General features: G+C 37.0%; 1 protein-coding gene and 1 long non-coding RNA gene across 3 annotated transcripts in view; both read right to left on the bottom strand.

The window, feature by feature from the left end:
* The window catches only part of LOC147841777 (uncharacterized), a 384,887-nt gene that overhangs the window by 176,029 nt on the left and 196,616 nt on the right, over positions 1 to 12,242 (bottom strand). The gene's annotated exons all lie outside the window — the stretch shown is intronic.
* Positions 5,617 to 9,450, bottom strand: il20 (interleukin 20). Of its 2 annotated transcripts, XM_087271590.1 has the most exons (6): positions 9,405 to 9,450; positions 9,132 to 9,310; positions 8,523 to 8,585; positions 8,298 to 8,450; positions 6,106 to 6,180; positions 5,617 to 6,002 (listed from the first exon to the last, which is right to left on the bottom strand). In XM_087271590.1, exons 2-6 carry the CDS (start codon positions 9,288 to 9,290, stop codon positions 5,919 to 5,921), a joined length of 534 nt encoding a protein of 177 aa, XP_087127716.1. In that variant the 5' UTR covers positions 9,291 to 9,310; positions 9,405 to 9,450; the 3' UTR covers positions 5,617 to 5,918.

Here is a 12,242-nt window from a genome sequence, read left to right as displayed (position 1 = left end):
GAATGAATTTGGGCCAGACACGTATGTGAATGAAGTTAAAATACCAACAAATGTTATTCATGGATTAAAGTAAAGCCAATTACTAACATTCCATTTACAGTTTTACTAAGTGGTGACATCGCCCTTGAAGTCTTATAGAGTTCAGAGTTTTGATGTTAGCAATTGAAAAAATAAATAAATAAATAATAATAATAATAAATAAAAAAGAAATAAATAAATAAATTATACACAGAGCACTGAGGTCCAATTACACTAGACCAGTGACTCATTTATTCATACACTAGTGTCTTATGTAAGCTTATAATGGCAAGTCAGTTGGATGTGAAACAGCAACAAAAAAAACTTCCTGATTGGCTGCTATGAATAGGAGGACATTTCTGACAACGGATCTTCAATAAACACTTTCAGGACCACCAGACAAATGATACCCCTTATCCTCAGCTCTCCATCCATTTGCCATTCTGAGGGGAGATGAATGCTCACCTCTACCATCCTTGCACGTAGCGACATCAAGCTATCAGACCATGCATTAATAAAAAGACCATGACATTTGGTTGCAGAACCTGACCCTCATCCAACCCATTACATTTTATATGCTCTTCAAATACAATCACACTCTACATAAAGGATGCATTTCCACTCACATAGCTCACACCCTAGATGCCATATTTCTCAAATTGCTTTGAATTGCGTTGTCACCCTGATACTAACTTCTGATTTATGATTTCAGGTCTTACCCAAGGATCTAACCCGGGCGTTTCAGCTCTCCCTTCCTTAACCTTATTCTGCTCCAATCTACAATCTGCGACTACCGAACCTGCAACAGTGAATTCGTTAATCAAAAAAGAATCGATAATAAATTTATGATAGTACCATTCTTGCCCCACTGTTCAGCGTTCTTGTATTAGTCCTATTGACATTGCGACTTGAGAATTCTCTAGTAAAATCCCTTGATTATTGGTCTCTGCTCCTCACAATTCTATATTCCTAGCATTAACAGCACCATTCCATCAGACGAATACTCGCTGAATTATCATGATATAGACCAAGCAATTTCGCTCATCAGTTTAGCCGGTCGCAATGCTTGGCTTGCAAAAAATCGACATTTTTTCTGCCTTTAAAATCATGCCAATTCACCCAGACTTCTGGCACCTTTTTGGCATTCATTGGCGCTCACAATTTTACTTTGCAGTCCGATAATCTTTCGGCTGCAAAGTATTCCTAAAATTTTCGATATGCTTAAGAAGCATTATGCTGGATTTTATCTAATAACTACGAAATCCCGCATATCATCCATCTCCTCGATGATTTTCTCCTCATTTCCCCACCTTCTTCACCCCCAGCTAATCACCTATCGATCACCCAAAAGGTTTTCAAAAATCTAGGCATCCCCCTTGCAGAGGAGAAACAGCCGGTCAAAGCACTTACATAGAATTTCTGGGCATCAACTTAGATTCGAATAAATTTCAAGCATCTCTTCCCAAAGAAAATATCGACCGTATAATCTCTTTATCTCAATTTTCCTCGAGAAACAATCATGCACCAAACGCAAACTGCTATCTATTCTCGGGCATTTCAATTTCGCGATGCGCATAATTCCCCAAGGCCTCCCGTTTATTACTCACCTCCTTCAGCTCTCCTCCTCGGTCCCCGGTTTAGAAGATAACATATACCTTTCTAAACCCAGTCACAATGAACTCAGCTTATGGATCTCCTTCCTTAAGCAATGGAGCGGCTGTTCCTTTTTCTATAGCGACCTAATTTCTTCCCCGGTGGATATTAATTTATTCACTGACGCTGCCCCCTCAGTCGGGTTCGGCGGCTTTTACCAAGGTCACTGGTTTGCTTCAACATGGCCCCCGCAGATGCTCAGTCTACCCAGAAATCAGCAATCATCTGCGCTTTCGAACTCTACCCCATAGTCGCAGCAGCGCTTTTATGGGGAGATGAATGGTCCGCCTCTAGCATTCTCGTTCATTGCGACAGCGAAGCCACCGTTTATTGCATTAATAAAGGACGCTCGCACGCACTTCCAATTATGCCCTTACTAAGACGCCTCGTTCGGACGGCAGCCAAAAAGCAATTCATTATGACTGCTAGACATGTTCCAGTTTGCAAAAATCAAATTGCTGATTCTCTCTCTAGTTTTCTTTTCCAGAAATTTCGGCTCTTGGTACCGGAAGCAGACCAGTATCCAACACCTGTTCCACTCTATTTACAGATGATATTGCCATAAAACTTCCATATCTCTGATCCTTCACGCTGTCGCACCAAGGAACCTTGAGTCATATCTCACAGCATGGAAATCTTATAAATATTTCCACACCCTGTACCAAATACAGTTCCCAGATTTTTCATTGCTTACCATCACCTCATTTATTTCCCACCTCCATACAGCCAAAAATATCCAGGCGAGCTCCATAAAAAGCTACCTTAGTGGGGTCCAATTTTTTCCGATCCCACCTCAAGACAGCCCAGCTAGCCCTAACCAGCAAAATTCCAAACTTGAACTAGGGGTACGAGCTCGACCCTAAGTAGGCTGGAGTGCGCGTGTGTGTGTGCTTGTGTATGGGTGCGCATGGGAATGTGGGTGATTGCTCGCGCAGATACAGTGTGCAGTTGCACACGTATACATGCTTATTTGCACGTAGATATATATATAGGTGTGGGCGTACGTTTAAGTATGCATATGCATGTGCAAGCGATGAGTGTGTGAGCCTATGGGCATTACATGTTGTGCATGTTGCATATATGCTCTTAACTTTCCTTTCAAACCTACTATGCTCCTTCCCTCACCATGCTCTGACCCCCGCAGGGGTCCAATCCGAGCTTCGACTCTCACGAGTAATCTCTAGCCCATCCCCGGCCACCCCTTCACTACCACCTCCCCGTAAGAGCCTGCACTACCCCCTCCCTCTTCCCGACTCGCGAGTCATCTCTAGCCCCTCCCCCCAATGCGTTATGCGTTATGCGCATACATCCGATGTATACCTGTTCCGATGCGTGTGCATGCATATGCTGAAACAGGAATAGATGCACGTGCATGCTCACGCACGCAGGTTATTCCCTCTCTCCTTTTCTTCCTTTGGCGTCGAGTTCCTCCGCCCTCTCTTTTCTTCCTTTCTCATAGGCCATCAATCCTCAGCTCTAACTCCTGCAGGAGTGACTAAAACGAGCTTCGACTCTCGCAAGAGTCCCGCCCCGGCCACCTCCTGCTGCAGTCTCCACCGCCCCCTCCCTTTCCCAGACCCCCGCAGGGGTCGCTTCGACTCTCGCAAGAGTCAATCACCGCCCATGCCCGGCCCTTACCATGTAATAACCATATATATTCATATACATATATTTTTATATGCATATATACTCCTATATTCTCCTTTTCTTCTTTCTGGCGTCGAGATTCTCCGCCTGGCAATTATCTGCCCCTTCTTTCTTCCTTACAGCGTGAGTGCTTCCGCTACCTTTACCCTTCTCTGATCTTCCCCCTTATCTCCTTACCCTCCTATTTCCTCAATTTCTTTTCCAGCGTTGAGTTCTCCGATAACTGTTTCTTTCAGCGTTGCTCTTTCACTATGTTCTTCCTTTCGCTTAGGCCCTCAATCCTCAGCTCTAGCTCCCGCAGGAGCGACTAAAACGAGCTTCAACTCCTGCCGGAGTTCAGGCCCTGGCCACCTCCCACCCTCTCATGCAGGAGTCTCCACCGCCCAAATCTTCCCGACTCTTGCTTGAGCAATCTAACCCCAGCTCCCACCCCCACAGGGGTGTATATATTTGAGCCTTGACTCCCGCGGAGTCAATCCAGCCCTGCCCTCACCCCGCCTAGGCTCTAGCAGTCTACTTTGCTCTGCTCCCGTAGGAGCTTCTCTTCCTAAGCTATCAACGCTATATCCAGCAGCCGGATATGGCTTTGTTACACCTGCTTTTTGGGGGGCTCTTCAATACGCGGCTGCTGTCCCGAGCTATACAAAGGCATTTTGGGGAGTTCTCGAGATCTACCTGAGCTCAAACTCCCCTCCTGCCTTGCAACGGGAGGGAGCCCTGGGCTCGAGGATCTCATGAGCACAGGGCTCTCTCCCGGGACAGCATGCCAAACAAGCTTTTATAATTAATCATCAGCTAAGTGTGAACTCTTGAATTCTTATTTATTGTCTCGCAGCCCCATGAGCAGAATGTATCCTGCAGGGTAATCATAAGTATTATTCCAGCCACATCTGCATTGCAGTGCTATTGTGGTCCAGCGGTTAACATGTTGGGTTACCATGCCCATAGAACTGTATTCAATCCTCACCTGAGTTGATTTTTTTATTTTATTTTTATTGTTAAGACATATAAAACTGTAAGGTTGTTGAACATTTGAAGTTCTAAAGCAGCTGTTTTCTTGAAAAAGAAAATATAAAAAAAAAATTAACTCAGGCGAGGATCCAACACGGTTCTATGGGTATGGTAACCCAATGTGCTTACCACTGGACCACAATGGCACTGCAATGCAAGTGTGGCCAGAATAATACTTATGATTACCCTGCAGGATACATTTTGCTCATGGGGCTGCGAGACAATAAATAAGAAGAGCGGAGCTGCGACAAAATAATGGATAAAAAGAGTGAGGATATGGTCAAATAAATAAATTTTTTTAAAAAGGTGCTACTGCTGCTTTCTCTGTTTGACATGCTGGAGAGGAACAGTCTGCGCAAAAGAAGCGCAGAGTTGGTTTTATTGAATACAGCTCTCATCTGATTAGCTGAAAGGTACGAGTAGCCCTGACTCTGGCAGAAAAGTCTCAAAAATACACACACACGTATCCAGGGGGAGTCGTACGTGAAAGAGGATTTGCACATTCTCACTCAGGATGAACTCGCAAGTTTTAAACATTCAAAACTTTTTGTACACTCTCATACATTTACAAATGGTGTTTTGCATTTGTGTAATGTATTTTATGAAAATGTATTTTAATTTTGTGCACGTGAAATTTTTTTGTGAATAAAAATAAATATTTTACACACGTGAATTTGGCTACGCATGTGTACATCGTGTCTTTTGCGTGAATTTCTTTTGAGACTTATCTGATTCCATATTTGACCAGTGGAGGTCACTAAGGATGCTTATTGAAAATATTTAAAACTTTAAAGTTACATGTATCCAAGTGTGACGACCCATGGATTCATGTACTGTAAGCGCACTGCCTTTGCTACTTTTTATTATTACTGTAAATAGCAAACTCCAATTCCATAGTGCATCATTTAGCAGAAGTTCTGCGTCATTCATTTTTCTAATAATTTCTTATCAGTGCTGTGAAGGCCTCTTTAAGAATTAACTCATAATTTGACGTGGCATGACACATTTATACATCAATGTATTCTTTATGAATAGCTGTGAATCTGTTACCTAAATTGAAAGTTAACCTGATGAACAGATCTATTGTAAAATCTGGAGAGATGACGTGCTGACACCTTCGTACGGAAGCTATTTAGCATCAGCGCATTTCCTTTTAGCATAAACATGACAAGGTTACTTTTGCTTACGCTGATGGGCTGATATTCCGCAAATGAAACATCAGTTTGTTTTGCAATTTACTATAATGTGTATCATTCATCATGAACATGATCAAACAGGTGACATACGCTAGTTTATAAAAATTTTAATGAAGACAAATATTCATTGACAACAATTTGACCTCAAAGGTCTACTTTGCAGCATGATATTTTTACCTTATCATGCAAATTTGCTTAGAAACAGAAGTCAAAAAAGTAGTTCATTACATATCACATAAATAATTCATATATAAACTTTAAGTTATTAAATATATACATTTTAAATAATCCAGAGTCCAAGTTATGCAATAGAGTCTTTGCTGTTGAACCTAAACAGCTGTACATTATAAATATAATAAATATTCAGATTCAATCGAATGGGGTCTTGTGTTGTCATTGTTGTTGGAAACTTTCTATCCATTCCAGAAGTGAATCCAGCTCTCCAATAGCCTTTACTGTTCCTGCTGCCTGATCAAGCTGTCATCAGAAATATGGAGAGAGATTTTGTGCAGATTATTAGTGTGTTTTACAGTCACATGCCGAATTGTTATGTGTCCTGTCAGTGAATTGTGTCTCTTACCTTTTCATATGCCGTTTGAATGCTCTTGAGTTGTAGTCTGGTATTCTCACCACACTCACAGTGTGCATTTGCATGCTTAACATAGACAGAAACAGTGACATGGTTAGATTAGTCTGCTCATTTTCTTTCCTAAATCAACTCTCTGCAAGAATAGTTATAAGACTTTTCACTTAATTTCCCCTCTATTTGCAGAAAACAATTCAAAGACCCCAAATCTTTTTTTTTTTCTACAATTTTGTTCTCAATTTTACCTAATTAATGTCAGTTAAAACACTCTGAAAAAACACACACACAAAAACTTTATAGCATGGTGCTTAGTAACTGACAACCAATCATGCGCCACATATTCATGTACTTTAGAGAGTCACAAAAACTCTGTACATTGTAAGTAAATTAACAAAAAATGTCAATAAGTAACATGCTGCATCTGCTGAAGCTAAAATGAGGCTTAAGGCCTATGCCTAAAATAAAGTCCATAAAAATATATTGGTAACACTTTATTTTGCCATAATTACTGATACAACAATTACTAGACTATTAGCTTGATTGTAAGGTGGAAGTTGGATTTAGGTTTTGGGATTAGGAATGTAGAATAAAATTATAATTAAATCATCTTTATAAACAGTTCATCACCTTGGAATTATAAGCTTCTATCTGCAATCTGAAAGATTTTGAGAAATTGAGCTTCAAAGTTTTTGCATTCCATTTTGCAAACAGTATGTGCGTAAGATTTGTTTTTTAATAAAAATTCTTAAAATGTAAACAACTAAAAAACAGTCCATAATGTAATTATGTTGTCATTTAATAAGAATATGTCAAAAACTCAATTTTGACAAAAATGTCTGATATAACTTTATAATTCGAAGGTGACAAGTTAGTATTGCATAAATAGGCACATAATAGCATGAATTGGGACTTAAGTCCTATCAAGATATTATTGGATAAAATGAAGCATAATGTAAAACCTGTTATGTAAACAAGTTATTTTAAAGGGCCTGTGAAAATTATGAATTTTTTATTAGATGGTAGTTTCAGTCTGTTAGTTTTATGGATATCTATTAGTCTATTTTGTGCTCCAAAACAGTGACAAAATTTGTGTTTTGAAACTATAAAACAAATATAAACATGTAAAGTTTGCAATTTGTCACTTCCGCCTAAATTGGTCAACAATTTTTTGACATCACCACATACTACATCAAATCTTGACCAATCAGATACCCTCTAGCATCTCCCGCCCCTTTAAGACACTTTTCATTTGATGTGCTTGAACTCAACTGCTCTCACTTGCAGAATTGTGATGAAATGAAATGCTATTGGATGTTTGTTTGTTAGCGCTTTATTTTGATGGTCTATTTGAGTAATAGTAGACTGTCTGCTTAACATCTGTTGATACTGCTCCTTCAACAGACATTTAACTGACTATAAGAAACTTTGCAAGCACACGTCAACTTACACTTACCCTAACCCCAACCCAACAGTCTCATTATAATCTAATAAGAAATAAATGGCATGTATGCAATTTAATTCAGTTCAACAGACAATCAAAATAAAGTGTTATTGTTTTTTTATCGGGGAGGAGCTATCTCGCATCTATCTCTCTATCTCGCATCTATCTCTCTATCTCGCATCTATCTCTCTATCTACATTTTTCAGTTGAGATTAAAATTCAATAAAAATTGCACATTTTAATGCACTTCACAGGACCTTTAAATTGCATTTATTTAATAAAATATAAACAAATTAATTTATGTTTTAATATTGTGTAAAAATAAAATCTTATCACTTAACTCTCGATATGCTATCATTATTTTTATAGATTAAAAAACATTCAACTCACATCAGTAACTTGCTATTTATTTAATTGTTTGTGAAAATTACTAGCATTTTTTAAAAATTAAAATAGTTTAAAATCCATTTGTTTTAACATTGCACAATCATTTAGTCAGAGGCTAGTGTATTTACAGTTTGTACAATGGCAACCACAGAAAAAGTCCCAAAAGATATTGCAGCTTACAAATTTTTATGACTTAGCAATATGTTAGTCAAAGGACTGATGCCAATCAAATGCTAAGCGTTCTTTGATCTTGACCTTTACATATAACGTTGGGAAGTTACGACTATTCTGGACTTTTCCTTTTTTTTTTCCAGTGTTACATTAAAAAATAAGAGTAGAATCTGTAGTATATACATACACACACTCGCAGGTCCTTGCTGATACTGAGAAAAGAGTTGGCCAAGACACTGGTGGTTCTGCGATGTAAGGAATGGCTGCTAGTATAGCTGATAAAGACCGTGTCCATGTAAAAATGAAGGAGCTGGCTGAGAAAACAGCAGCTTTCAGTAGCCTAACAGGGAGGACATGTTTTAGTAATATGTTGTACATATTGTATGAATTGATTCTACAAACGCTTATTTACCTGTAAACTACTCATCACGTCTTTCCTCAGCAATCTGATACCCTTGTGATCGTCACCCGAAATCTGTCAAAGCACAAGATATTATCAGATTGCAGCGTAGTGATAGTCATTCCAAACCTCAAAACACTCAAAAAAATGAGGCCACTTTTAAAACGGCTTTCATTGTTGCTGCTTTCATGACGTATACATTTTCTGTTCTGTAGATATACCGCCTGATACGCAGGCCTCACAGAAAGATGAAGACATTTGAGATTCTCCGGGTTCACAGAGGTATTCCTTTTGTTTGTTTATGCTGTGTCATGGATAAAAGCCAATAGCTGGATGTTGAACTCAAAAGTGAAATGTGACAAAGCATGTCTTGCAACACGCTGGTGTTCTCATTCAAGTATGTAGAGTCAAAAAGAATGAAACAGCTGTCTAAAATAAATCTATAACCAGTTTGTTGACATGTCAAGCCTGTCAAGAAAACCCATTGACATCACCGGTGACGTCATTGTTATGGTGGGAAATCGAGTGCTATTTATACATAGGCGACTTGCATCAAACTGCCACGAGCTATTTTAACAGAAGGAAGTAACATGACTAAGGTTAAACTTTCAGCTTGCTTACCATGCCTTGACGGACGTACTGAAAGTGGTGTCGGAGTTCATGCGTGTGGATGTTCACTTTACAACTGCCCAAGTGAAGCCTTCTTCCCTGGGCTGCATCCCATAGACCACTCAGTACGATGCAAATAAACATGCTGTATGCAATGAATGAGCTCTCCATTATGCCACTGACAATTGAGTCTAAGAAAGAAAGAAATTCATCATAAGCATCTAAGCATCATAAGCATCATAAGAATCATAAGCATCTTATTTAGTATATGTAATGTATTGTTACCTGCTGAGGTCTAAGTGTTTTCCTTCGTAAAATGATGTGCACCTGTGCATGGTGATGGTAGGTGCTCTTATATTGGGATAGGAGGGGAATTTCGACAGGTATTCTTGATTTTTTTTTTTTTTTGGGGCTTTTTACCTCCCATTACAGTAAGAGGAACTAAATTACTAAATTAATCCATCACTATAGGAATTGGCTTGAAAGGATGCGGGACTTCCATTCCAAAAATCTCTGACGTACATAATGTTATAATACATGTAGTAGCATGTTGTGCTATGTGATTTTTGTTATATAGCAGTCTACTTGTATGTGAACCAAAATACAGACATTTTAGCATTTTCAAATGTGGATAATTTAATATTGACTATTAATTATTGATAATTAAAATTGACTTATAGTAAAAGTTTAAAATAAAATTTTAAATGGAAATAAAGTGCAAACTTTACTACCTTTTTAAAATAATTCTGTTTTAAATAACGTTTTTGACAAAAACAAGGGAAATATTGGTACAGTATTACTCTTTAGTGTCACAGATGTGAAAATTACATAAAATCAATATTGTGTTTTGTACTTAACATGTACTTATTAAAATATACAATAATATCAAATTTAGAATAAGTGATCATAATTGTATTGTATTTTACATACAATTTTTACATTTTAAAATTTTGTGTCATGTATTGAAGATAATGGCAAAGTAGCCTTTAAATGACAATTAATTCGAAGTTGTGTGGAGTTTAATGTCCTCCCCGTGTTTACGTGGGTGTCCTACGGGTGCTCCGGTTTCCCCCATAAGTCCAAAAACATGCACTGCAGGTCAATTGGGTAGGCTAAATTGTCCGTAGTGTATAAGTGGGAATGGGAATGTATGGATGTTTCCCAGTGATGGGTTTCCCAGTGACCAAATGACATTTTAAAGGGTGTTTTCTCTAAAGCACCATAATGTAAATAACTAGTTGCATCACCTTTTATGGTCAATAATGCATTACATTACTTTTGAGTTACTTTTGTGTTACTTTTTTTGACCTCACTGAGCCTTGATCTCTTTCAGAACTTGTAGATTTTTTGTTTTGTTTTGTTTTTTTTAAGAAGAGAAGCTCTGAAATTAACAACACACTGTATATCTTTCATTTCCATTTAAAACACATCAAAACATAAGGTAGGATAATGTTTTGATTAATAAAGGGTTTCTACTTTTGTACTTTTTGTCTTATTAATAAGTATTATCACTGTCCATTTAGATAATTATTTTTTCTTTATATATATATATATATATATATATATATATATATATATATATATATATATATATATATATATATATATATATATATTCTTTTATTCATTCTCTTTTCGTCTTGGTCTCTTTATTAATCCGGGGTCGCCACCGTGGAATGAACCGCCAACTTATCCAGCAGTGTTTTACGCTGCAGATGCCCTTCCAACTGCAAACCAACACTGGGAGAAAGAAAAAAAAAAACATACATACACACACATACAGATATATACATACATATATTTACATTTGAAGTAAAAATTATTACCCCCCCTATTTATTTTTTCAACACATTTCTAAACATAAGACTTTTGACAGTAAATAATATTTTACTAGATATTTTTCAAGACACTTCTATGCAGCTTAAAATGACATTTAAAGGCTTAACTAGGTTAATTAGGTTAGCTAGGCAGGTTAGGGTAATTAGGCAACTTATTATATAATGATGGTTTGTTTTGTAGACTATCGAAAAAAAATATATAGGTTAAATGGGGCTAATAATTTTTTCCTTAAAATGGTGTTTAAAAAAAATTAAAAATCGCTTTTAAGAGTTTCTCCGGAAGAAAAAATATTATCAGACACTGTGAAATTTTCCTTGCTCTTAAAAACATAATTTGGGAAATATATTAATATTTATCATCTATAACCCATATCATTTGTAGTTTTAGACAACATTTTACTACAAAAATAAGTATTTTACTTAAAAAAAAGGTTTGTTCAGAGTTTTACACAAGAACTCAATTTTCATTGTAATGAAGAAGAGAGGGAGTACACTGCTTTTTCTTATCGTTTGGTTATTCTTCATTTAACAGCCTTTATTTAGAAGGCAGTTTACTGTACAACTATCGTGGGGACAGTTCTGGGGCTTCCTTAACATAAGCTTGGTCAAGTTATTACTGTATATTCAGATCACTTACGAAAATGCGAACCTAACACATTTATTTTACCATCTCAATGCTAAGAAAGTGTCAGTCTACCACTATCGTCACCTCATTGAATGTGTTAAATTTGATCTGATAAAGACTGACTAAAAAGTTGGAGTTTCCTCTTTTGTGAAGCGTCATATATACATACATACATATATATATATATATATATATATATATATATATATATATATATATATATATATATATATATATATATATATATTTTTTTTTTTTTTTTTTTTTTTTTTTTTTTTTCAGCTATTAATGCAGCTTGCATGAACGCAAGAACGTTTTACTGCTGTTGTGTGACGTTTGGCAGGAAATACACTTAAAACTTCCTCGCTCTGTTTCCTGATGCTGTAAGACATTTTTTGTCTTTCCTAACAGCTGATCTGAAAGTTTGGCAGTCAAACCTGTTTGGTAAGATTTATTTACACACCAAGGAAGCAAATTACACTAAATCGCTGTTTAATTCTTCATTTAAAACATCACGCTGATGAAACACTAACTTCATTTGCAATCAGTAAGCAGGAAGAGAACAAACAAACATCAAAGCACTGCTATAATTTATTGTTAAAGGAAATGAAAGTTCCTGGTCACACTTACTAACATGAGGATCTGAAACGTGATCTGTTT

Source organism: Danio rerio, chromosome 11 (genome assembly GCF_052040795.2).
Source record: "Danio rerio strain M-AB ecotype USA chromosome 11, GRCz13ab, whole genome shotgun sequence".
Classification (NCBI taxonomy): domain Eukaryota; kingdom Metazoa; phylum Chordata; class Actinopteri; order Cypriniformes; family Danionidae; genus Danio; species Danio rerio.
Note: the sequence above shows the minus strand (reverse complement) of the source record. Positions and strands in the feature narration are given on the sequence as shown.

Bases quoted from the DNA above. Each gene is read 5' to 3' on its own strand.
- il20 (XM_087271590.1), bottom strand. From the start codon at position 9,290: ATGGAGAGCTCATTCATTGCATACAGCATGTTTATTTGCATCGTACTG. The intron at 8,586-9,131 runs GTAAGCAAGCTG...GTGCTTTGACAG, and splicing joins AGTACGTCCGTCAAGGCATG to ATTTCGGGTGACGATCACAA. The intron at 6,003-6,105 runs GTAAGAGACACA...TTCTGATGACAG, and splicing joins TTCAAACGGCATATGAAAAG to CTTGATCAGGCAGCAGGAAC.